This window comes from Dendropsophus ebraccatus, chromosome 11, assembly GCF_027789765.1.
Source record: "Dendropsophus ebraccatus isolate aDenEbr1 chromosome 11, aDenEbr1.pat, whole genome shotgun sequence".
Classification (NCBI taxonomy): Eukaryota; Metazoa; Chordata; class Amphibia; order Anura; family Hylidae; genus Dendropsophus; species Dendropsophus ebraccatus.
Genome location: NC_091464.1, coordinates 25,062,516 through 25,090,192, shown reverse-complemented (window position 1 = coordinate 25,090,192; position 27,677 = coordinate 25,062,516). Strand labels below are relative to the sequence as shown.

Below are 27,677 nucleotides of genomic sequence, written 5' to 3'. Positions count from 1 at the left end.
TAATATTTAGGGGTTCCTTCATTCATTTTATGGCAGATTGAAAGACGCCATTACAAAGTACACCTGTTCCTGAAAAAAAACAAGCCCTCACATGGCCCTGTAGGTGGAAAAATAAAAGAGTTATGGGTCTTAGAAGGCGAGGAGGAAAAAACGAAAACGCAAAAGAGACAATTGGCCCGGTCCTTAAGGTCATTTCAGGTCCGTTCCTTAAGGGGTTAAAATGTTCATGACGGTTAATAAAACATATAAAAACCTATCCTCATGTTACATACAGTAACCTCGAACAAAAGCGCACCTTTCCTCCGGCACATGAAACGGCCATTATATTATTGTCATGAGAAAAAAAGCCCTTTCTTTATCTCACCGGGTCACTGGCAGACAGGTGCGTCCAAGGCCCATTGTAAATGCACCCTCTGTAATCTCTAAGCACTGGTTAAACTTTCAGTGGTTTCCATAGAGATAGTACTACGGCTCATTCAGCCCTCCGGGGAGATTATTACAAAGGCTTTCGACAAACACAAAACCTGTTGTGACCCAGAACAGCTGCCTCCAGGTACGACATGTCATCGGCTTTCCTTACGAGTCGTCTTCAAACTTTTAACTAGAGATATATAGAGGGGGGAAACATAGCAGAGAACTTCAAGTCCTCAAACAAAGGCGATCCCGAGAGTCCCTGTATCACACCCGGAAGTGAGAAGTATTTTAACTGCGTTACAAAGTAGCAGCCTTCCTTGTCTCACCTCCAGACTGAGACTCTAGCAGAATACATGCTAAGGTGACCCTACGCCACGATCTCCCAGGTAAGACATGTCCACCCACCTATTGAGTGTATGTCAGTGTATTTAATCTGTCTGTCTCTGGTTTTATAAGATCACCCAGCAATCTCAGCACAGTCACTGCCTATATACCGTACAATGATTGTACCTACGACCATAGGTTGATTACAGATGTTACAGCACATGTAACTGCTATGGCACCTGGCTACGTTACATTGGGTGTCAAGGTTAGCATGCCCTTACAAGCCCACTTGTTCAGATTTTTTTCAAGATTCATTACGAACTTATGAGTAGAGGCTATATATCAGGTTATCCAGCGCTACAAAGACATGGCCACTTTCTTCCTGAGTCAGCCCCACTCTTCTCCAGCTTGGGCAGGGTTTTGCTGCTCAGTTCCATTAAAGTGAATGGAGCTTAATTGCAAACCGCACCTGAACTGTCGTGTTTTCTCTGAAAGAATGTGGCCATGTTTTTATAGCATTGGATAACCCCTGTAATGAGTGCCATGTAAGGCTGCGTAGATATCAGTGGGTGTGACGCTCCTTCTGATCTAAAATAGAGCTGTTAGGGTATGTGCACACTATATAACCCACAAGTATCCCCCACGGCGGATTCCGCAGCTCGGCCCAGCTTGCGGACGTTGGCAGCCACCTGCATCTCTGCTGGTACCACAAAAATTGCGGTAATGGATGGATCTGTACAAACATATTGTGATGAAAGTCTATATACAAGTAGCATAAAGTTTAAAAATGTTCTCACTGCTACTTACGTTTTTTGGCCCAAGCATAACCACAATAAGGCTAGGGTTGTGCAACACAAAGAATCGTGCAACATCACACCTAACGTTAGTGAATGGTGTTACATTTCAACTGCGGCAGAGCGCACAGTCATAAAACATCACAAAACCTTTATGGATTTTTTGAGCTGGAGTGTGGAATTTCCCTTTGGTCCCGGGACAATGGGCCCCTCACTAGCCAGCCAACACCCTGCTCTGCACTGATAAGGTCCCTAAAACAACCCTTAAACAGCTGTCCGGAGATGGAGATTCCTGCCTTTGGTTATGTGCACACTGAGCAATTCTTAAAGAATTGTAGCTGAAAGATTTCTGCTTGAAATTCCTCGCCTATTCTGCTCTGGCAGAATTTAAGCGAAATTTGAGCGGAATATGAGCAGAATCCGCGCGGAAATCAAGCGGAATGCAAGCGGAATTACCAGGAGACTTCAAACCCCATTGACTTCTATAGGATTCCTCTAGCGGAATCCGCCCAAAGAATTGACATGTACATTCTTTGGGCGGAATGCGGATTCTGCGCGGAATCCGTTCGGAATTCCGGACGGAAATTTACTCTGTGTGCACGGGCAGTCGGAAATCCCATTATTCTCTATAGAAGGAGCAATGTTGCATTTACACGGGCGGAATTCCACGCGGATTCCGTCCGCTTTTTATGGCGGAATTCGGGCAGAATTCCGCTAGAATTGCTCAGTGTGCACATACCCTTTTGGAGATATTTTCCTCTTGGAATATGCCTAGTCATGTTCTAAGACTCCTAGTTAAAGTGAAAACTAATGGTCCTTTTACACCGGAACGATTTATCGTTCGAATTTGCACGATAACGATCGAATTTGAACGATAATTGTACGTGTAAACGCAGCGAACGATCAAGCGACGAGCGAGAAATCATTCATTTTGATCTTTCAACATGTTCTCAAATCATCGTTGATCGTTCGCAAAAAATTTGCAGATCGTTCAGTGTAAACAGTCTTTCAATGATTTCACCTATGTGTGAGATTAAACGATCGCAAACCGATTTTTCCGTACGATGTATCGTTCCGTCTAAACGCTGATCGTTATAAAAAAATATCTTTCATTCAAAATCGTTAATGGTGCGATCGGGCGAATTATCGCTCCGTGTAAAAGTACCATAAGGGTCCTATTACAGAGAGCTATAATCAGACAAATCAAGCCAACGATCAGCAGATAAAACGTTCATTGGCCGATTGCTTTTTAGATCCAGACCTAAAATCTTTGGGCGCGCATTGCTAGGTGTAATAGTGATGTGTGGCTGACGGCTGATGATTGTAGTATAAAATAATAAAGTATTTACTTACCTTACCACGTTCCCTGGTGTCCTCGGGTCTTCTCCGGTCTCTGCAGCTGTAGCTCTGCCTTCTCTTCCCTTCTGGTCCAGTCTCTGTGCTGACAGGCTGCTCAGCAAATCACTGGCCGAAATAAGACTGCAGCCAGTGATTGGCTGAGCGACCTGTCAATGCAGAAACGGGAACAGAAGGCAGAGCTGCAGAGACCAGAGAAGGTCCGAGGACATCAGGGAACATGGTAAGGTAAGTAAATACTTTATTATTTTACACTAAAGGAAAGGACTGCATGGACATTGCTAACTATGTCCATGCAGCCCTGCTACCCCATAGTCGTCTCGTCTAATTGCTCAGTAATCAGGCTGTGTAATAGGACCCTAACTTTAAGAGAAAACCATCAAAAAAGGTGGTGTGTGTAGTGTCCCATCACGGGTGTTACTACTTTAGACACCCCTCGCAAAGGCCTGTACTCAAAGTAAAGTGGTAATGAATTCATGTATCAGTTTTGCCACTAGATGTCAGTGTATTCATGTATATACTGTATATTGCACAGCTGTAGTGAACAAAGGGTTACTGTTCGTTTGTGATCTGCGCACCAATGGGAGCTATTCTTCCCTTTCACCTATCTCTATACTCTTCACCACTCACAGAGGTTGTTACACACCCTGTAGAAAGTTGCCACATGGGGAGAGGAAGTATAGACTCACACTTAGGGAGTTCTCTGGATTTCGTAGAGGCAAGACACACAGACCAGAGTCTCCTGGAAATGCTTGGACACTTTGCTCAACTCAGGTAACTAGGACTGGGGCTTGTGTCACCTTGTTAGGACGGGTTCCCCGACACTGCAGGGCAAAAGGTGGCATAGCGACAAAGGTCGAAACACGGTCACAAGTATTCTTCTCTCAAGTATTCTTCTATTTCTTCTAAAGTTCCAGCAGAGCACAGTACTACTTTCGGTTGGGACCCTCATGACCTGTTCCTCTCTACTACTCTGAACTCTCAAGACAAACTCCTCTCTTCTACTCTGAACTAACTCTACCTTCTTTGCACGCAACCAAGTCAGCACTACTGTTCTACCTCTACAGTTCTCAGCGCAGATCTAGTCTAATCAAGTCCAAGGTCTATTGTCTGCTTGTATGCTTAACTATTCCTTCAGTAAAGAAGAGTTTATTTATTCTACTTCTTCAGTGGTTATTGCACAAGCACCTACACAGCAGTTACATCATCCTTGGGTCATCTCCCCTTTCTGTGGGTGGCAGTACCGATAGTCCGGGTGGGTCATAACTCCACTTCGAACCACCGTGATAAGTGCCCAAGGGACCTATCACAGCTCATCATGTCACCGATCATTGGGAAAAGGGTATAGCCAGCCTCCAAAAACTAAAAGCAGGTGTGCTCTATACCTGTGTGCTGACTCAGCATTGGCGTCACAACAATATACCATCTGGCTGATCTATACTCCACCGACCAACCACCACAGTAGTGGCGTCACACAGTACCATCTAGCAAGGGACCGGTCGAGCAGGCACCACATTAGAACTACTTTGCATAACCGTTCTTCTAAGTCCCAGTGGAGCATGAATGGCCTGTAAGTCTTCACACGTCTTTATGACGCACTCGTCATTCATTATTATCTCTTTCGATTCCACTGTAAAACAATATATAGAGAGAGAGAGATTACATTTTCTCCTAGACAGTATGATAACAGGATAGCTGATGCATACTAGCACAGCATTTGCCAAAAGAACACCCAAATGCTGGAGACATGGAGTTCTACGGATTGGTTTGGCACAAAGAGCATAGAGCTGTAGATACTTGCTTTAGCCTAAGGCCCTGATATGCAAAATCGCTCATGCATCCTGCACATGACTATCATGTGGTATATTCATGAGATGCCTACAAATCTGCATAGTAAAACATCTCTCTGTGAATAACATTTAACCCCTTGGTAAACAAGACAATTTTCGGCCAAAGAATTTTCTTCATTTCCTTTTTATTGTTGCAGTTTTTGAACCTTTTAATTTTTTGTCAACATAGTGTCATGTAGTTTTTAATGGCAGCTTTTTCCGATTCATATATTTATTACATAGAGAAAGAGAGAAAAGAACTTTGCCCTTAAGTGGATGTGTTTTCTATTACAGTCACCATCTTAGGGTGAGCTCTCTGCTACTTATATAATAAAAGCAAAGTCAACTGTTTGGAAAGGTGTAATAAAATGTAGGTTGTGTTCAAGACAAAGGTCAGGTTCACTGACAAGAAGTCACTAATCATAACAGCTGAAAGCTTAAAGAGGACCTGTCACCCGGGATTCCGGCGCAGAGCCCGCCCGATCCCCCAATGGAGCCCCAGATACTTACCCTTTGCTGGAAGTCCCGCTCCTGGATCCGGTGCCCGGACGGAAATATCGGTGCCCGAAGCTGAGCATGGGCTGTATGCTAATTACCAGAGATGAGTCCAACGGACTCATCTCTGGTGTGTGCATGCAATGGCTGCCGGCGTCGATATCTCCATCCCGGGAGTGGGTCCAGGAGCGGGACTTCAAGCAAAGGCTAAGTATCCGGGGCTCCACCGGGGGTCGGGAGGGCTCTGTGCCGGAATGCCGGGGGACAGGTTCCCTTTAAGTTTGAATATCTGTGATATAACACAATAGCGGTGGCGGTTCTTTCCCTCCTGCTACCACCGACCTTTGAGTCAAGAACTGCAGAGCTATCTAAGCCCTACAGTTTCTGATCCCCTACTCTGATCTATATCTGCTGCACAGTATATCTGCTGCAATGTATATTCTTATATATAGATTTGAAGAAAAAAACTGTGCAAAAATGTAAAAGTTGCACACAATAAGTAGCAGTGCCAGTAAGAGAAGCTATAAATATATTTTTTTGTTTTTACACACATTTTAAACTTAGGAGGCAGACTGTGCAAAAATTTGTGACTTTTTTGATTGCTCAAAAATGTTTCGACATTTAGGCACAAAAAGCACATGACAAGACCATTGATGAATGCCCCCCATGGATTCTTTCCCAAGACAAAATATTTCTAGCATTATAACAGCTGCTGCCTGTACTAGCAGATCTGACACAGAGAAATCCTTGGACTGCCATGACTGCATTGTGGGGGTTCCCAATCAGACCTCTGAACCACCAATATTGGATAATATATCTGTTTAGATACAGTGATTGCCATTGATTGTAGTCATTGGTGGCAGGTGGTTTTGAACTACTAATGGTACTTTTACACAGAGCGATAATTCGCACGATTAACGATTTAGAATAAACAATGTTCTTTTCATAACGATCAGCGTTTACACGGAACGATACATCGTACGGAAAAATCGTTTTGCGATCGCTTAAGCCTATCTCATACATAGGTGAAATCGTTGAGAGACTGTTTACATGGAATGATCTGCGAATTTTTTGCGAACGATCAACGACGATTTGAGAAGTTGTTGAAAGATCAAAATGAACGATTTCTCGCTCGTCGCTTGATCGTTCGCCGCGTTTACACGTACGATTATCGTTCGAATTCGACCATTATCGTGCAAATTCGAACGATAAATCGTTCCGTGTAAAACCACCATTACCTGCTGATATGTCCCAACTGCACAGGAGATGCTAAGGAGGAAGATATGTCTCTTACCTTTCTCCTCGTGTCATTAGTCCTCGGCGCACTTAGTCATTTGCTCCACTGTCTGGTGAGACCATTAGGAGCAGTGGGGCACCCGTTAGGAACACTGCCCACCCCCATAGCTCACTGCCCACCCCTTCTAATGATAATGAGTGGATTGGTACTATGGGGGCTGGCAGTGCTCCTAACGGTTGCCCCGTATTCCTAATAGTCTTACCAGAGTGTGGAGCACACGACTAAGTGCACCGAAACGGCGCCGAGGAGGAAGGTAAGAGACATACCTGTCTCCCGTTTACTAGGGATATATCATCAGGTTGGATTTTTGAACCTGCTGATAGTTCCCCTTTAATTACCTATGTAAAATTTCATTACTAAACAATACAGGAACAGAACATCTGTGATTATCCATTGTTTTAATAATAGACCCAATGTAAATGTGTCCTGATATTTTCCTGTGTTCTCTAGGGATATTGCTTGGTGTGTACATCTGTCACTCTGACTCTGATGCAACTATCTGCTGCCAGTTGTTATAGTGTCACACTCAATGTGACTGAAATAGAAGAGCTCTCTAAGCTACATGTATTGCATAAGGAACTACTCAAAATGACTGGTCACAACATAATAAAAAATTTAGACTAATATTATTACAGATATCAGATCTACAGTGGTCCAATGGTATATTAGTGTTGCATTTTTAGTCTATGTTCTCACACAGTATTTTTGCTTAGTATTTTCTAACCAAAATGCGCGGATTGAAAACACAGAAAGGCTTTTTTCACACACTGTTGAAACTGAGTGGATGGCTGTCATTTAATGGCAAATAATTAACGTAATTTTAAAACAGCAGCCGTTGTTTTAAAATAACGGCAATTATTTGGCTTTAAATGGCGGCCATCCACTCAATTTCAACAGTGTGTGAACAGAGCCTTTCTGTGTTTTCAATCTACTCCTTTTGGTGGCAAAATACTGACCAAACATACTGCGTGCAAACATAGCCTTACATTGTATTTTAACATTGTCTTCTTCGAAATTCTACAAATTCAAACAGTATTTGGGGGGTAAACACAAGCATTGCTCATCCTGACCTTCCTTGTTAGCTCACACTACACCAATGCTCTGGAATGTAACACCTAAAACACTCACAATCATTTCCAACACCCACTGTTTAATGGTACGTTTACACAGAGAGATTTATCTGACAGATTTTTAAAGCCAAAGCCAGGAACAGACTATAAACAGGGTGCAGGTCATAAAGGAAAGACTGAGATTCCCTGTCTTTTCAAGTCCATTCCTGACTTTGGCTTCCAAAATTGGTCAGATAAATCTGCCTGTGTAAACGCACCATGAGGCTGTGTTTCTGTATTTGCACAGCTATTGGGGAAGAAATGGGAGTGTAGTTTCAACCATGATTGGAACACATCTCAGATAACCTTAACCCTTAAAGTGACTGTACCACCAGGCAGAGCACTTGAGGCGGGCTGACCCACCCTTAGTGGGAGGAAACCCTAGCCCCTCTATGATAGGGTTCCATTGATTCTAATGGAGTCACGTCATGGAGGGGCTGGAGTTTCTTCCCACTAAGGGTGGGTCGGCCCGCCTCCAGTGCTTTAGCCTGGGCCTGGTGGTACAGTCACTTTAAAGGGGCCTTCACGCGTACCGTATCGCTGCGTATTTATTGCACTAAACTTGCACAAAACTCGCATGAAAGTAGCTGCGTTTTTTGTGGTGTCCAGATCTGTCCTGGGGTCCGTTCGGCAGGGGATGCAGTTATTGTCATAAAAACAACTTTTAATCTTGCAGCGCTGTGTCTAATGGTCGGGGTTACATTTGTATATGCATTAGGCTGGCACACCCTCTCTGTCCTTCCTCCCCACCCTCCTCAGCATTAGGAATACTCCAGGCAGATTGCTTCCTATTCCCCACCTGTGTGCATAATGAACATGGGCTGGATCATTATTACACCTGTGCAAAGCTCAAACAGTAAATGTTCCTGGATCATTCCTAATGATGAGGAGGGTGGGGAAGAAGGACAGAGAGGGTGTGCCAGCCTAATGCATATACAAATATAATGGTGCGTTTACACGTAACGATTATTGTACGAATTTGCGCGATAACGATCGAATTTGAACGATAACCGTACGTGTAAACGCAGCAAGCGATCAAACGACGAACGATACATCGCTCATTTTGAATTTTCAACATGTTATCAAATCGTCGTTTGTCGTTCACAAAAAAATTCGCAAATCGTTCCGTGTGAACAGTCGTTCGCCGATTTAACCAATGTGTGAGATAGTCTTAAGCGTTCACAAAACGATCGCAAAACGAATTTTCCGTACGATATATCGTACCATCTAAACGCTGCTCGTTATGAAAAAAAAATCGTTACTCCGACATCGTTAATCATAAGTTCGGGCGAATTATCGGTAACTGTAAACGCACCATTAGCCACGGCCATTAGACACAGCGCTGCAAGATTAAAAATTGTTTTTATGACAATAACTGCATCCCCAGCTGAACGGACCCCAGGACAGATCTTGGATTAAAAGCAGCTATCCAAAGGTACAAATGGTTTGGGGGGGTCAGATTGTGGGTACATAGTCGCTTTAACCGGAAAATGGTTCACCATATTAGGGTCCATTTGTACAAAGAGATTATTGGACAGATTATCTGCCAAAGATCTGAAGCTAAAGCCAGGAATGGATTTGAAAAGAGGAGAAATCTCAGGCTTTCCTTTATGACCTGATCTCTGTTTATAGTCTGTTTCTGGCTTTGGCTTCAAATCTTTGGCAGATAATCTGTCAGATAATCTTTCTGTGTAAATGGACCGTTAGGGTGCGTTTACGCAGAGAGATTTATCTGACAGATTTTGAAAGCCAAAGCCAGGAATATATTTGAAAAGAGGATAGATCCCAGTCTTTCCTTTATGACTTGATCCCTGTTTATAGTCTGTTCCTGGCTTTGGCTTTAAAGATCTGTCAGAAATATCTGTCTGTGTTAATGCACCATTAGTTACAATCGTTACAATGATTGCTACTACAATTGTTAACTCCATCTGATCCCAGCAAAAGAAGGAACGATGTGCAATTATGCTGGGTTTACACGGAACGATAATTCGCCCAATCAAACGATTAATGATTTTTAGCGAACGACGAACGACGCTCAAATGCGATCGTTATTGCGAAAATTTGAGCGATAATCGTTCCGTTTAAACGCAGCATATAACACTGAACGATTAGTAAAAAAATGTGGAATTACAGCGAACACTTAACAATGATTTTAGGATTAGATCTAAATGAACGATCAACACGCAAACAATTTTTCGATTATTGCCTGCAATGACACTGGGCGATTATCGTTTGAATTCGAACAATATAACATTTCCCACACAATAATCGTCCCGTGTAATAGGGCCCTTTCCCTAGCTTATCCACATCCTATTTATATACGATGGCTCGCCCATTATGCAAACCATGCAGCTTTTACCTTTGGGGCATTACGCAAACCAAGCACCTTGATATGAATTGTAGGCTCTTGCGAGCAGGGAGCTTGCTAATTTTGTCTGACATTGTAAATACTATACAAGGGCCATGACTTATATTGAGTATAAGGAGCAGTTAAAATGCTAAAAAGGGTAACAAATAGAGTATACATTAATATATAGCATTTGCAATAACGTTTAAGGGATTATCCAGTATTAGAAAACAATATAGCTCATTTCTTCCAAAAACAGCCTCAGGTTGTGTGTGGTATTACAGTTCAGCTCCATTCCCCTCAATGGAGCTGCAATACCACAACCAAACTGAGGACAAAAGTGGCGCTCTTTCTAGAAGAAAGCAGCCATGTTTTTCTAATCCTGGATAACCCCTTTTAAATACTGTTATTGATATACACTATATTCTACTGCTACTGGTTACAGCCAATAAGACTAATTTCTTCAGAAATGAGAAGAATACATTCAGTGTACATATTCATAGGCCTTTTAATGCTGTGATAACTTTTAAAAAATAGTTAGCAACAACAAAGTTTTATCTCTTTTACAAGCAATGCTGAGTGGGTTAAGTGCCAACCTGCTGAACGTAATTCTGCTAATGATTAACCCACATTTTCTCCCATGCTATTCAGTAATTGAAGTTGTAAATAATCTCTCAAAATTCCAAATGTATTAGAGACAATTCACATTTCTGTTAATCCGCTGGGTGGTCGAAGGGCCGAACCCCCACCTGTCCACTTTTTGCGAAACTGACATATATAACGTATAAAACTGCATATTTTAGAACCTTCATACCACTTTTTGGCCATGACAAGTTTCCTCGCAATGTCTGTAAAAACTAGCAAGAAGAGTTTCACTATTGGTACATATAAGACCTACCTAGATGTACCCCATATACTAAGCACATTTCGTAACAGGATGGTGATATGATGGAATCTATTAAATGATCAATTCATGTGTTGATCAAAAAATTTTGATTTCAGAAAGAAAGTGGATGGTCCCTGCCCAGTCTAAAGTGCAGCCTTATGATGTGTTTAGACAGAGAGATTTATCTGATTTTTGAAGCCAAAGCCAGAAACGGATTTGAAAAGAGGAGAAATCTCAAGTCTTTTAATTATGACCTGTTCAGTGTTTATAGTCTGTTCCTGGCTTCAATAATCTGTCAGAAAATCTCTCTGTCTAAACACACCATTAGTCTCAGCGCAAACAGTTGAAGCAACATGTAGTGTGTTCTCCCTGACAAGCAAACATTAGTAGCTCGCATAGCTGTAAAAGGACTCATAAAGGTACATACCATAACATCTACCTCCATTTATATTTATAGCTAGGACAATAGCATTGTTAGGTAAAGCAAGTTTGATTACATTCCGGCCAGAGAGAACGCACCTCATTCACAAAAATATCAGGGATTACCATACAGTAACCAAGAGTTATACAACTCAACATCCAAAAATATGAACAAGGAATAAACATAACTTGTCCTGTACAGGGAAGAAAGAAAAAATCAATACATAAACACAAGGTAAAGCAGCGGGGGTTAGTACTCATCTAAATTATTAAAGGGGTTGTCCAGCGAAAATCTTTTTCTTTCAAATCAGCTGGTGTCAGAAAGTTAAAGAGATCTGTAATTTACTTTAAAAAAATCTCAAATCTTCCTATACTTATTAGCTGCTGTATGTCATGCAGGAAATTATGTTTTATTTTCAGTCTGACACTGCTCTCTGCTGACATCTGTGGCTGAGACAGGAACTTTGTCTCGGTTTTCAATGAATCCCCATAGAAAACCTCTCCTGTTCTGGACAGTTCCTGTCCTGAGATGTCAGCAGAGAGCACTGTGCCAGACTGAAAATAAAACAGGATTTCCTGCATGACATATAGGAGCTAATAAGTATAGTAAGATGAACTTTTTTTTAATAGAAGTAAATAACAAATCTATATAACTTTCTGAAAGCAGGTGATTTGAAAGAAAAAGATTTTCGCTGGACAACCCCTTTAAGCACAATCATTGAGAAACAAACTGTAGTCCTAATCACAGCTGTACATCAGGTAAATGAATAACCTTGAAACGTTAGCCATTTGTCCCATTTAGTTGTGAGCCCCTGGTCATTGGTACTGCTCCCACCTCCTATCATGTGTTCCATAATACAATTGTGTTGAACAGTATGTATGATTTCAGAAAGCAATGGGAGATTAATCGACTATCAATGTTGTGCAATTTTATTGTTGCTGGAAACTAGGATAAGGAATACTATTGTTTGATACGATATTTGTAGCTCCTCGAGTCCTAACAACAGAAGAACCAGCCCGTGATTCCAGGGGGGGGGTTATACTCAATAATTTTGGAGATAAGTTTGTCAAAAATAGACTGCCACAATTTAGCTACCAGTGGGCAAGTCCACCAAATATGCTGTAGAGATCCAACGTAGGCCTGACACCTGCAACAGATGTGGAAGGCCCCTGGGAAAATGTTTGAGAGACGATAAGGTGTGTAATACCACCTAAACCTCAGCTTCCTCGAAGCTTCCAAATAAGATACACATTTAGATACAGAGTAGGGTATTTTAATGTAAATTAAAGGTAAATGTAGTAACCTGTTCCGATCCCCACTTAGAAACACATGCCAGAGAGTTGTTGGAGCAGTCCATCATAGATTTATAGGCCATTGAATTAACCTTCATCAGTTTCTTGGGGGTCATAGAAAAACTTTTCACATAAAGACAGGAGGGGGAGTATTAATATGCAAATTACTCACAAAATGTCTCAACTGTAAGTATTGGAAAAAAACTCTCCAGAAGATAACTGGAACTTGAGAGATTTGTGAGAAAGCTTTTACTTGGTTACTACTGTATAAATGACCCAAGGTATCTATTCCTTGCATTATACATGCCCTAAAATTTGAATCGGGTATATGATGTCGTATAACTGCTAATAGTAGTTTGAGAAACTTGGGCGGGAGCAATCTTAATTGAGGGTCTGCCTTACTCCACATCTGTAACACAGCCTTGACTGTGGGAGAGGCCCTATTTATTCTAGGCAACCTAGTATGGTCTGGCAGTAGAGCAGACAAAATAGATGTGCAAGGGGACAGGAACAAGTAAGATGAGCTTCAATGTTCACTCAGTGTTTAGAAGGAGCCTCAAGAATCCACTGCTTGGTTTGATCTAGTAATAATAGTGTTTCACCGAGGGACAACCCAGCCCACCTTCAGCTAGGGGCCTACATAATACATTAGCTTTAACTCTAGCCCTTTGGCCTTTCCACACAAAACCCATGATAATTCTAAGCAAACAGGTTATTAGTGATTGGGGAAAGGTTACAGGGAGATTCCGTAGAAAAAACAATATCTTAGGCATGACCATCATTTTCACAGTGGATATGCACCCAACCCATGACAATGGGAGTTTAGAGTATGACCAGAGATTTACAATTAACTGACACCAGGGACATAATGAGGTAGGTTAGGGTGATCCCTAGATACGGGAATTGTCCACTTGCCCACTTAAACCATTTTATGGGATTTTTGAAAAGAGTGGCCAAGAACTAATCAAATAATGTGAAAAATAAAAAAAATATAAAAGCTGTGCTGTGATTGGTTACTGTGACCAGTTTACATCAGTATTTGTATCACACAAATTTGTGCCAAAAGTACAGAAAGGGCCCTGTTATTTTTTACACGTAATTTCTACATATGCTGAACCCCCTGCTGGCCCCTTCAGGTATAGACCGGGTCGTGATGTCACCTTTTTTTTTTAGAGAAATGGAAGCCTGTCTGATCTACTAAATTGAGTGAAATAGCACTATATGTGCAGTTCCCATAATTAGTGCAAATGAGTGTATAATTAAGCAATACAGCTTTGGAGGGAAAAAAGCTTACCAACCTCAGTTCTTAAACCTGATCTTCTTGTGAAGCTGGTGAGTGACCAAGATTGCACTAGAGCCAGGTTTCTATTACTAGAAGCCAATGCTTTACATTACTGTACAATAGTGATAGCAGGTGCCAGCAGTCTGGGATCCATATACAAAAGGTCATAGAACCAGCTGCTGCCAAGGTAAATAAAAATCATGGGAGCATCAAATGGGGCATAGATGCACATGAGAAGTAGTTTTACCATTGCTCAAATCATTAGAGCACACATAGAATATTGTGTACAGATATCACAATTAGGGTTATTTACTTAATTAAAAAAAAATGCGGTATCATCCATGTCTACAGGATAAAAAAATAACTACACCAACGCACAAGGAGATTCTTTACTGTAAGAGTAGTACAACTTTGCCTAAGCATTGTTGGATCTGTGTTTCTAGCAATGATGTATTCTGTGATATCCTGTGTATCGAGCCTGTTCCTCAGTTTACGCTTCCTGCCCTACCCACTTCTGTACCATTTTCCTCTCCTATTGCTGAATTTGATTACCTGACCTGTCTCGGAAGCCACCTGCCCTGATCCCTTGCCCATCTGATTATGATTACTATATCATCCCTGGTACCGTGCTGACTCTTTCGTTGACGACCTAGCTGGATGAAAACCCTTACTTGACCTGTTTGGTAATGGAAGTATTATTTTGTTTGGGATTAATAATAATAATAATTTTTATTTATATAGCGCCAACAGATTCCGCAGCACTTTACAATTCTGGGGGTACATACATAGACAAAAAATAGACATTACAGAGATATACATATAATTATCCATACATGAGGAGTGAGGTCCCTGCTGGCATACATCAGCTTACATACTACTAGGAGGGGGTTTGAGACAAAATGGTAGAGGGGCAAAGTGCTTCATTGTTCTTATGGTCCGGCCATCTATATAAATAAGGCAGTGCAGGTAAGGATGGCTGAACCTGTCACCAGCCAATACCTGCATGCACAGGTCTAAGTGCTTAAATGCTTGGTGTGTGTATATGTATGTGTGTGTGCGTGGTGGAGGTGTGTGTGTGCGTGGTTGAGGTGTGTGTGTGTGTGTGTGTGTGTGTGTGTGTGTGTGTGGTGGAGGTGTGTGTGTGTGTGTGTTGGAGGTGTGTGTGTGGGGGGGTGTTGGGTTTGAGGGTAGCAGTGAAAATTAGGGAACCTGGTAAGCCTGCTTGAACAGATGAGTTTTGAGGGCACGTTTGAAGCTTTGGGTATTGGAGGTGAGTCTGACAGTCTTGGTTAATGCATTCCATAGAACTGGTGCAGCTCGGGTGAAGTCCTGGACACGGGAGTGAGAGGTGGGGATAAGATGGATGTTAGTCATAAGTCATTAAAAAAGCGTAAGGCATGGGTAGGGTGGTAGACAGAGATGAGGGAGGAGATATAGAGAGGTGCAGCACTGTGGAGAGCCTTGTGGGTGAGCAGGAGGACTTTGTATTGTATTCTGTGTTTAATTGGGAGCCAATGTAGTGACTGGTACAGGGGGGAGGCATCGGTGTAGCGGCTGGACATGGAGATGAGCCTGGCCACTGCATTGAGAATGGACTGGAGAGAGGAGAGTTTAGAGGAAGGAAGGCCGATTAGTAAGGAGTTGCAGTAGTCTAGGCGGGAATGAATCAGAGCGACAATAAGAGTTTTAGCAGATTCGACAGTAAGGAAGGGACGGATTTTAGAGATGTTTTTTAGATACAAATTACAGGAGTATGAAAGAGATTTAATATGAGGAGTGAAGGACAGATCTGAGTCAACTATAACCCCAAGGCAGCGGGCTTGTTGTGTAGGGGTTATGGTTGCACCACAGACGGATTCTGTAATAAAATATTTAATTACTAGCGACCACCTGCAATCATATGAAGAACAATTTTCAGAAACACAAGTCACCAACACAACACTCTGAGAGAAGTCAGAAAACAGACATGTATATGTTTTAATATTTTTGTTATTAATGAACAATTGATTTTATGATTAGTAATTAGCTATCAGATTTATAAATTTATAAAAGCTATACATTTTTACATTTTTTATATGTTTACAGGGCATTGCCTTTTCTACTTCATTTTCCTAAACTGTATGTTACATTGTTACATGACTGGATTTTTGCTGACCTTACTCAGTGTGACTTGTGACTCTTAGATGACCCCTAGTGTTTAAACTTAGTACTATATTACTATAAAAATTTTACAACGTAGAAAGACATCATACTGTATTACTTACTGTTTATAAAATTGTTTGAAGGTTTTCTTTTTTCCTTCCTATATCTCCTGTGACGAATTGAAAACTAAATGAAGGCACTAATCTTGTTTAATTGACTAGTGTATAATCCTGCAGAGGTGGATTTTTATCTGTACATGTACTCTCAGAATTGTAAAATACTGCAGAATATGTTAATGCTAAATAATAATAATAATAATAATAATAATAATACCAAACTCTATTGTATGTATTTGAATTTCTAATAATTTTATAGTAAAATTAACATATTTACTCTTAATTAGTAATTTGGGTACTTTTAAGGCTATGTTCACACAACATCTTTTTAGGTGAATAAAGGCAGTTATTTTAAAAATAATAAATGTTATTTTATAATGCTGTCTGTAATAATGATCATGATCATTATATACTGCTGTCATTATCAAAAAAGGACATTGTATGAACATAGCCTTAAAATATTTGTTGTTTTCCCAAAAACTTTCACAAATGGAGACCATGCCCACTTTTCTTATTCTTCTCCAAGTTTAGAAAAAAGCATTAAAGAAACAACAAATCTTTATTTGAGGCTGCCGTTTAAGTGACAGCAGTGCTGGACCACTGAACATAGCCCAAAACAATGTAAAACCTTGGGATAGATATGTTTGTGCTTGTGTCAGTTATTCTTAGCAGTGTGAACCACACACTTACCAAGATCTCCCAAACAAAATTTCATCAGTCATTGGTAAAACTGTAGGATAATGGAGTAGTTTTATGGACATTACAGGGGAACTGCACATAAGGAAAATTTGTTTTCTATTAAAAGTACATTAAAAGTTATATAGATGTGTCTATAAAATGTATTACCGTATCTGTACAGTTCTGCCACACTGGTAGCTGATAGAAATCCAGGAAGTGAAGAAACATGGCCTCTATGCCAATTCACATTGTCTCCTGCTCCCACTACTCTCCCACCTTAGGAGACAAATCTTCCATGCCTCTGTCTCACATTGTGTGTGTTTGCTGAGCACAGGCTGATGATGCAGACAGGGGCCAAGGCATGATGTCACAGGAGGCTTTCTTTGGATCCCCCAATCCCCTGAGTGATTCACTATCAGTGACACGCCAGAAGCAGCTGCTGCAATTTCACTGATTGTGCAAAAGTCTGCAGTGAAATTAGGGCTGTGTTCACACATGTTGGAGTTTCATTGCAGTATTCACAAAAATGATACAGTAACAAGTAAATGATGCTAAACGGTAGAGAAGACCAGAGCCGGCACTGCCAATCCCACCTGGACAAAAAACAAGGCACAAACATTATATCCCATGTAGGATAATATCGGATAAACTCCTTATTGTCGGGCTCAACTTCAAAGATAAAAGATGCTTGATCATAATATGTGCGTTAAAATGAAAAGAAAAAAAATTTCTTTCAAAAAGTTCTTTACTTTATTCCAATATCAGCATTACAGGTAGTAACAGTGTGCTATGTGGTGTTACAGATAGAGAATACAGTGTTCTGTGTGGTGTTACAGATAGAGAATACAGTGTGCTGTGTGGTGTTACAGGTAGAGAATACAGTGTGCTGTGTGGTGTTACAGGTAGAAAATACAGTGCTGAGTGGTATTACAGATAGAGAATACAGCGTGCTGTGTGGTGTTACAGGTAGAGAATACAGTGTGCTGTGTGGTGTTACAGGTAGAGAATACAGTGTGCTGTGTGGTGTTACAGGTAGAGAATACAGTGTGCTGTGTGGTGTTACAGGTAAAGAATACAGTGTGCTGTGTGATGTTACAGGTAGAGAATACAGCGTGCTGTGTGGTGTTACAGGTAGAGAATACAGCGTGTTGTGTGGTGTTACAGGTAGAGAATACAGTGCGCTGTGTGGTGTTACAGGTAGAGAATACAGTGTGCTGTGTGGTGTTACATGTAGAGAATACAGCGTGCTATGTGGTGTTACAGGTAGAAAATACAGTGCTGTGTGGTGTTACAGATAGAGAATACAGTGTGCTGTGTGGTGTTACAGGTAGAGAATACAGCGTGCTATGTGGTGTTACAGGTAGAAAATACAGTGCTGTGTGGTGTTACAGATAGAGAATACAGTGTGCTGTGTGGTGTTACAGGTAGAGAATACAGTGTGCTGTGTGATGTTACAGGTAGAGAATACAGCGTGCTGTGTGGTGTTACAGGTAGAGAATACAGCGTGTTGTGTGGTGTTACAGGTAGAGAATACAGTGTGCTGTGTGGTGTTACAGGTAGAGAATACAGTGTGCTGTGTGGTGTTACAGGTAGAGAATACAGCCTGCTGTGTGGTGTTACAGGTAGAGAATACAGTGTGCTGTGCGGTGTTACAGGTAGAGAATACAGGGTGCTGTGTGTTGTTACAGGTAGAGAATACAGTGTGCTGTGTGGTGTTACAGGTAGAGAATACAGTGTGCTGTGTGGTGTTACAGGTAGTAACAGTGATGCTGTGTGGTGTTAAAGGTAGAGAATACAGCGTGCTGTGTGAGTGGGACCACAATGAAATGATAAAATACTGCAAATAATTCAGTAACACAGTAAAACTGCAATGTGTGAACACAGCCTAGATGTTCTGCAACAGATTTGGGCGGGGAATGGGCAGGGTGGAGGACTGTGATGAACAGCTGAGGGAAAGCATTGCATTCCAGTACTGCATTCCGGGAACTGCTAAACCAGCAAGTACAGAAACACAATACAGAACAAAACCCCCCAAAACAAATGGATTTTTGGTAGTTTAAAAACTAGGATAGATAGGTAAATAATGCTTTATGCTTCTGCAGAAGTTTCATTTTTTTTAACCTCTACCTGGAGTTCCCCTTTAAAACCTTGAAAAACTCATTGTGATGAAAAGATGCAGTGGAATATGATCCAGATGGATTACTTGGAGTAAGCTGTTTAGTTCTGGGCACCAGTTCATAAAAAGGATGCTCTGAAGCAGGAAAAGTTAAAATAATTACATTTGTTTAGTCTTGGGGAGAGATATGGAGGTATGATTAACTTATTAAGGTATATAAATGGCTGTACAAATATATGGTGAAAAGCTGTTTCAGGTAAAACCCCCTCAAAGTACAACGGAGCACTGCTTCCTCCTAAAAATAAAAGGTTACGGGTCAACCCTTCTTTACAATGAGAACTGTGAGTCTGTGGAACAGTCCAAGCTGAACATGGCAAAAACAGTGGAGGGCTTCAAAACAGGCTTAGATATCTTCTAGAACAAAATAATGTTCCTGTGTATGCAGATGGTTATGTGTGTGGTTTCCCACCCCCACTCCTTCATCCATCCATCTTCCATTGGTTGAATTTGATGGACATGTGTCTTATTTCAACCGTACTATATAACCAGGGGTGTAGCTAGGATTCATTGGGCCCCATGAATCCTGTACGGGCCCCTGCTCCCCACCGCCCAATTCCCACTCATATTGGCTGGTGCAGTCCCCCGGCTTTACTTTGTTCTCCCAGCTCACCCAGCTGGGAGAACAAATAGAGGGGGACTACACCAGGCCAAGTAAATAGGAGTATACGAGTCTGGGGGAGTACCATGGGGGAGTACCATGGGGGGAGGATTGTGCAGTGCTATTGGAGTCACTGCAAGACTTGCCCTGAGATGCTGTGATGGCTCGGGCAGGGAGTATGCGAGCCAGCCCTTCTGAGATGCTGTCCCTGGGGTGTGTGGGAGGGATAAAGGATTGTCCTTGTTGAGTCGAAACCCCTGAACGGGGAGGGGGGGTGCTTCTGTAAGCTGCTCTAAGATGCAGTCAGCACCCTGAAGTGCTGTAGCTTGTACCATCAAGGCAGGCCACATTTTGCTGATTGCAGTCCGGGCCTCCCTGCCACACAGGCCCAGTAGTAGTTGCATGGTCTGCTTCTATGGTAGCTATGCCACTGTATGTAACTATATGTAACAAACTGAGTTTTACTGAGTTTTTACAGAGAGAAGTGGAGTACCAAATTCTATGCATTATATCTTCATAGTGTTACAATTGTAGATATATTTAGCACTTTCACTATTAGATTATACAAGTACTAATCAGAAATTCTTTTTCTGTGCATTTATTTCCAGTCATTCGGAGAGCTGACACGCAGCAGTTATAATGTATTCAGGAACAACATCTGCACTTTTTTCAATCATTATTTGCACATATGTATTTTGGAATGTTAAAGCCACAACAACTGGGGTAACTGCGACTGAGGGCCATGCTGCAGCTTCAACAAGCAAAGAGAATGTGCTTACTAACTCATCAGCATCCACGGTAGCAGAAACGACACTTTCTCCTGTATTGAATACAACATTTAATAATGACAGCACCACAGTTGTGCACTCCACTACGCCGTCACCGGTAACTCCATCGGCACCAGTGAAGAACAGTTCTGTAGATGGGTCAACTACCTTGGCTTCTGCAACTTTAAATACATCCGTTACTGTACCAGAGACAGAACATGAGAACGGCACAGTCACTCGTACCACAACTCTGCTTCCATCTGCATCGGAGACAGGACATATGAGCAGCACAGCTAATGGAAAAAACACCACAATACCCGTTCTTCCAACCCAAGAAAGTTCAACTCTTCAGGGTAATACTACAATAACATTTCCCTCGGAAGCAAATGCAACTTCAGTGCCAGGTATGTTCTCCAAATGTTTTATCAAAATGTTTGAAATCTGAGCTGATGTTTTTTTTTATTTTTTTAAGGCTGGGTTCACACTGCGTTTTTGCAATCCGTTTTTGCAATCCGTTTTTTGCAAAAAAACTGATGAAAAACGGATTGCAAAAAACTGATGCATCCGTTTTGATCCCTTTCTCCATTGACTTCCATTATAAAAAAATTCCGTTTAAAAAAATTTATCCGTTAAGTGGATTGCAAAAACGCAGTGTGAACCCACCCTAACTGTGAAATTGCAGCGAGAACAAATAACAGCAGGTAGGGGAGCCTAAAGCTATAACTTAGATTCATCACATGCCCCACACCCAGCTGATTAGCATAGTTCTAGGCACAACGGTATCATGAGACTCACTGAAAATCAGTGTCAGATTACTGTACTCACTTCACCCTTTTCCAGTGCTGATTTAACTAGAGGCAGTGGTCCCATCTGAATGTTAGGCAACCAAATCCTCCGGTCCTATTTTGGGCCTTGGCCATCATCTAGGATCCTGCCACAGTTCTTATTTTCACCTAATTTGCTGGGTTCACATTGCTAGGCAATTGAAGGGCTATGTAAAGGAAATTCAGCCACTAATGTCTTGCCAGTTAAATGAGGTTCTTAGGCTTTCCTTGCTCTCATTTTTGCAAGATTCAAAACCTTTCTGGCCCCGATCCTGGCCATACCTTGTTTATGAATATGGCTTCTATGTCAACCATGCGATTGTTCTCATGGTTCCAGTTATTCTTCTGGCTTTTACCCTTGGCTCCATTCGTGTCCAAGGTCACGTCTTGTTCTCATCCAATTCAGTCCACGTTCTTGAACCCACTTTATTTATAATGCTCTCACTCAGGGGTGGATTAAGAGTACCATGGGCCCCATACAGCATAGAACAAACATAGAAACACAGAAGATTGGCAGCAAGAAAAGCCCACCTGGCCCTTTTAGTATTTTCTTTCTTATTATCTTAGGATAGGTATATGTTTATCCCAGGCATCCCTTGGCCTTACTTTTATCCCAGCATCATGCTGTTCCCACCTGTGCCCTCCTATAGCATGGTGCTGGAAGATGTTAATTCAGCAGCATAGACTAATGTCCATTTTCTGGCTGGAATAATATGTGCTGTTTTGAGGCAATATGTTATTTATTTCCTTTTTTAGGTTATTGTTTGGTACATTATAACTGTAGGTAATTTTTCTTTAATAAATTTTGTCTTAGTTCCTTTTTTGTCTTGTCCAAATATGCCATGTGATAGATTCATTGAATAGGATTTCATATAAATGCAATAACAAGAGAAAAGTACTTTCATCTTCAATAGAGATGAGCGAACCAGGCTGAAGTTTGGGTTCGTACAAACCTGAACCATCAGCATTTGACTCCCACTTTCTTTTCGTTCCATGGGGAAGGTGGAGACCCGCCTGGAAAACAGGGATACAGTCTATGACTTAGGCCATGTTCTCACCCGGCTGGGTCACAGGAACGGACGGTGTCTGAGTAGATCATCCCGGCCGGTACTGCAGTACTGGGAGGATGATGTTTACCGCTGCTGAATTCGGATGTGGGCGCATCTGTGCGCACCCGCATCCGAATTCCCCGCTGTACACAATGAAGCGTGCTGCTGGAGCCGTATGCTCCATTATGTGGACAGGGTTTTCTGCGCCATGTCAGTTTCTTGAGGCGCCGCTAGGGATCCTGGCCGGAGTGTATACTATGTGCCTGCAGCACTACATAAGTACCGTAGTGATCACGGCCGTGATCAACAACCACTACAGTACTTACGTAGTGTGAACATAGCCTTAGGCTGTGTTCCTGTTTTCCAGGTGGGACTCAGGCTGTCTCCACCTTCCCCACCGGACAGGAAGACTTCGAGAGTCAAATGCCGATGGTTCGAGTTCTTGCAAACACGAACCTTGGCCTGGTTCGCTTATATCTAATCTTCAACACCTATAATTATTTGCATTTTTTTTCCAATTTTTTTTTTTTTATAGATACAATGGGAAATGGTATGAAATACTCTGAGACCATCTTGACATCCATCTTTGGCACCGTCTTAGTTGTGGTACTATTGACAATGCTAGCCTTCTGTTTCAACAAATATAGAAAGCAAAGATCTCAGTACTCTCACCATCCACTCCATGAAAATGTGTATGAATCAGGTAAAAGCTTGCAGTTGAATACAAATAGCCCAATACTTAAAAATAATATGAAGAACACACCAGAGCAATGTATAATATAAATTAACACATTGCATTTGTTCCACTTTGCCGAAGTAGTGTTTTCATAAAAAATTCCCCTCCAGGTTTCTACAAATTTGTCAGTAGTCTACAGAGTAAGGCTATGTTCACACATCGTAAGAGACCTGGCCGGGTCACGGAACGGATCATCCCGGCCGGTACTGCAGTCTCTATGCATTAACAATTAATTCCATACTTGTTATTATCTATTCAATCTCCTCCCAGATCTTAGCTGCTGCATTCTGCTAAAGACACAAAAAACTGTGTGTGAGCTTTTCTCTCCAACTCCCCCTCCTCGCCCCTCCCTTCAGGGGAGATGTAAAGAAGTCCCTGGCAGGCTTTATCTGCAACTCTGTAGCTTCTTTTTAATGCTGGGAGGGTTAACCTAAGGTCAAGTTGTTTATGAACTCACTGTGATTACAAAGAAGCTACAAAGTGGCAAAACGGGACTTGTTTTTATCGTGTTTATGACGGGGGGGGGGGGGGGGAGTATATACGGTAAGCTCTTGCACCTGTATGTTGCTGTTGCACATTTTTTGTTTGTATTTTAGCCACATGCAGCATGCAACCTACAGTGTGAACATAGGCATTAAGGTGCTGCCAAATTTTGCTTTTGTTTTGTTTACATCAGCCGTCTCGGAAGGGAGGAGGGAGAGATGAGAGAACAGCTCATACACAGTTTTTTGTGTCTTCAGCAGAAAGAAGCAGGATCAGAATTGGGTAAAGGAGACTGAATAGATAATAACAAGTATGGAAGGAATTGTTAGTCTCACTACGGGCAGATACATCTGAAAAGTTATGTTTGAGTGGGATATCCCTTAAAGAGAACTTTTCCCCACTTTTATGCTGCCTGAATCATGATTCATCAAGGTAGCCTTCAGAGGATTCTTCCCAACCCACCAGCATTTACTAATGAATTTCTCTTTGTTTAGGTATGGAGAAAGATCCATAAATTATGACTGGTGTGGTGGCAAAAGTCTTTAGGGACCGACCTGATGACTCACAGATTAGGCAGCATTAAAGAAATGACAAGTTCCTTTTAAACACAGCAAAAAATCTGTGAACATTACAAAATATATTACTTTGAATTGTGAGATAGTTCCAGCTAACATTTTCCCCAAAAATAAGACATCCAATGAAAATAAGACATAGAGGTATTGCTGAATTGCTAAATATGAGGCCTCCACTGAAAGTAAGACCTAGTTTTTGTTTGGAAGCATGCCCATCAAACAGAACACCAGGGCATGTAGCTGTGATTCTTTTAGCCCCTTTTTGTCCCCTATTTTCAACATCCATTGCAGAGCAACTGCATGCAGGACATGAAGGCTGTCACTTGCTGCCAACCCTGATGTTCCCTTCCGTAACTTCTAAATGTTCAGGCAAAGCATCAAGAGGCCCATCACCTTCCACCATCCCCGTTGTGCCCTACCTCCAGATGTAAAGCTGCACACTATCCCATTCTGCCATTCTGAATGTGTGGCGATGAGCTCCCCCTGGTGGCCGGAAGCTAGAATACCATCCTTGCTGTAGAAGTGTTCCAGGAACTGCTGCGGGAGATTGTTACAGTCTCCAGACTGTACAATATATAACAAATGTTCATTTTTTTTTGTTCAAAAATAATTGTGAATTCTTTTTCATGAAAAAAATAATCTACTGAAAATAAGACCTAGCGCATCTTAAGGAACAAAAATTTATATATGACACACTTATTTTCAGAGGAAACAGGGTATACCTATATATATAGTGTATTAAATAGTGATAGTTTTCATATAAACAAAGCTTGCTTACTTTTCTATTGATCTGTATTTTCAGAGGGATATTCTCCACCTGATGATACCCTTGTGATTTCTGGAGGACTATACGATGCACCTCGGATCTATAATCCCAACATGACCGTTTTAGAGGAAGATGACGCTCAGCATGACTATGTCTCATTCAGTAGCAGACCAGGCCAATTTAGACTTGAGTTCTTACCTGGTGATAAGGAGACAGATCCAGCAAATAATGGTTCCCTAAGAAGAAATGTTTGACTTTAGATCTAGTAAAGCTGATGAAACCAAATGTTCCTATTTCATAAGTTCTATGAATTGCTTTTATAAGTTGTTTTGTTTTATAAACACTGGTTTTATGAACCCTTACTAGATTTAACCTATTCTTTTTTAGACAATACCTTCAATGTATGCCTATTTGTCTATTATCAGGTTCTCTCTCTGTCTAATGTTCAGGCAGTGGTGCTCTGTCTGCTTTTATTGTCTTATCAAATTTCTTTGAACGTGCCTTATTTTTCAGAAATACATTCTTCTCATTACATTTAAAATATCTTATCACAAACTTAAACTGGTGTTTACTAAATGTAAGCTCATAAGTGCCTTATTTACATATGTACAATAACTGAATAAGATGCCTATTTCCAATTAATTTTTTCCTGCAAATATTATTTAGCTTCTAAATATTTAAGCAGTAAAAAATTATAACACAAAAACATTAATAGTGCATAATAAGTAATTTTTCAAGTGTAGTAAAAAAAAAAAAAAATATGAGCCACTCTGCCCACAATCACAGTTTAGTTATATAGTTTACATTAATGGCCAGAACATAGGTACAGCTGAGCCTGGCCCTTTGTTTGAGCAGCAGCCACAGGTTGTTATGGCACAGATTTGAAGTTGCAGATTCAATGCAAAGTAATGCTGTGTTTACACGAAACGATTATCGTTCAAATTCGCACGATAACGATCGAATTCGAACGATAATCGTACTTGTAAACGCAGCGAACAAACAAACGACGAGCGAGAAATCGTTCATTTTGATCTTATAACATGTTCTTGAATCTGGGCCATCAAATCTGCTGCGGATCTGCTGCAGACCTGCAGCAGATTCAAATCTGCGCCATCAAATCTGCTGCATATACTGTACGTGTTAACGCACCCTAAGGCTATGTGCACACTACGGGAGAGACCGGCCGGGTCACAAAATGGCCGGTCTCTGCAAAGATCATTCCGGATGATCCGGATGATCTTTCCGACCGCAGTATTCTGATGCGCATCAAAACACAGCACACACTGAAGCTTGCGGCCGGAGCCGCTCACTTCATTGTGTGAACTGACAGGTCCTTCTGCGGCCGCAATTCACTGAATTGTGGCCTAAGAAAACTGACATGTCAGTTCTTTGTGGCGCCATAAGGGACCCTGGCCGGAGCGTATACGATAAGGCAGTGTTCCACACCGTACAAAGTACGGCCACTGTTTTCGATGGCAACAACGGGCGTACTTTTACGTAGTGTGAACATAGCCTAAAGGTGTATTTCCATATCAACTATTATAGTTAATCTTGACAAGCCCTACAAGGTTAAAACCTTTGCAAATAAAATCATTTAGGAAACTTGCCTCCTTCTCCTGATATGCCGTTCTTTTCCTCCCATTGTTGACAGCTCGTTGTCTTCGTAAACCGACCATCACTCTGCTCTTAAAGTGAATCTGTCATGGAAACCCTAGGCAAAAAAATTAATTAAGTAAATTGCAAAGATGTAGAATATAATTTCCCCTGCTTATTTTATATACTGTGTAATATATGTAAATATGTTTACTACAAATAGATATACATCAGTCAGACCACTGCTTTTAGAGCAGAGAGGTGAACTTGATGAGCCCTACAAGTATTACTATATACCCCTTTATTTATTATCCCTGGCAAAAATTACAGATTCAACACACAAATTCATAAATCCCACAAATGTCATAAAACAATGTTTGTTTAATAGCTAAGCATTCTGGGTTCATGAACAAATGAAAGTAAATAATTTTTTTAAGACATATATTTTTGTTTATGTTTGTTAATGTTTGATATTCTTTTTACTGTGTTTAAACAACACTTTAATATAAGAACACTTTTCACTGGAAAAAAAAACCTGCAAAAAAATATTTTTTTAGTGCTCAAAAATATTATTTTTGGTTTTCCAAAAAGTTTTGTTTAGTTTTTAAGAATACACAACTCAAATATGCTGAAAAGGGCAAATATTAAGCCATATTTAAAGACAAATAGTCCCAGCAGAACAGTTCAAGTTTACATTGGATAGTGTAGTTGCTTAGTAAGAACATAAACAATAAAACACAGAAATAATATAAAATGCTACAGATTTTCAACAAACAACAAAAGGGCAAAACTCTCCTAACAATCTATTACCCTTCACAGGCAGGCCATAAATCCAAAATATCAAGTCACTAAAAAAGGAGACTTAAAAGGAGAAGAGAAAAGAGAGTAGTAAAAGAAGAAAAGATTGAAATTTTTTTTACCAGTTTCCTTTTTTTCTTTAATGAATTCCTTTCTAATGTTTTTTCATTTGCTTCTTTTTATTTTTACCTTATTGCTTTTTAAACTTATATTCTTGATAAAGATGCAATATATATCAGCTGCCTTACAATGTTTAAGTTCTTCACAGATATATACAGTTTATTGTTTCTCTTTTATGAACAATCTTTCTACAAGATCAAAGCAGACACTTTAATTTTTATAAATAAATAGCTTCAACCATTTATGTGGCTGGGTGATTTTTACTCATTGTGGTTTAACTAAATGTCTGTAACACCTTTTCTTTTCTAAATCAGCAACAAAAGGTGTCCTACATGTGCTGTATGAAGGAGTTCTTCACAGAGCATTTAGGAGTAGTGTTGAGTGGAGTTTCCGAACTGTTTAGGTTTGGCAAC

At 40.9% G+C, this 27,677-nt stretch overlaps 1 protein-coding gene across 2 annotated transcripts; it reads left to right on the top strand.

Annotated features, from left to right (window-relative positions):
- The first annotated feature begins 451 nt into the window (after positions 1-451).
- On the top strand, positions 452-27,506 carry LOC138767851 (uncharacterized). Of its 2 annotated transcripts, none has more exons than XM_069945681.1 (4): positions 452-553; positions 20,165-20,727; positions 22,732-22,899; positions 24,790-27,506. In XM_069945681.1, the coding sequence occupies exons 2-4, from the start codon at positions 20,196-20,198 to the stop codon at positions 25,005-25,007; spliced, it is 918 nt and encodes a 305-aa protein (XP_069801782.1). In that variant the 5' UTR covers positions 452-553; positions 20,165-20,195; the 3' UTR covers positions 25,008-27,506. The 2 variants fall into 2 exon arrangements, with proteins under 2 accessions (XP_069801782.1, XP_069801781.1); XM_069945680.1 differs by lacking the exon at positions 452-553 and adding an exon at positions 562-800.
- Positions 27,507-27,677: the final 171 nt, after the last annotated feature.

Excerpts from the sequence above, each read along its gene's own strand:
- LOC138767851 (XM_069945681.1), top strand. The coding sequence starts at position 20,196 with ATGTATTCAGGAACAACATCTGCACTTTTTTCAATCATTATTTGCACA. Across the intron at positions 20,728-22,731 it reads AAATGCAACTTCAGTGCCAG|ATACAATGGGAAATGGTATG; the intron begins GTATGTTCTCCA and ends TTTTTTTTATAG. Across the intron at positions 22,900-24,789 it reads TGAAAATGTGTATGAATCAG|AGGGATATTCTCCACCTGAT; the intron begins GTAAAAGCTTGC and ends CTGTATTTTCAG.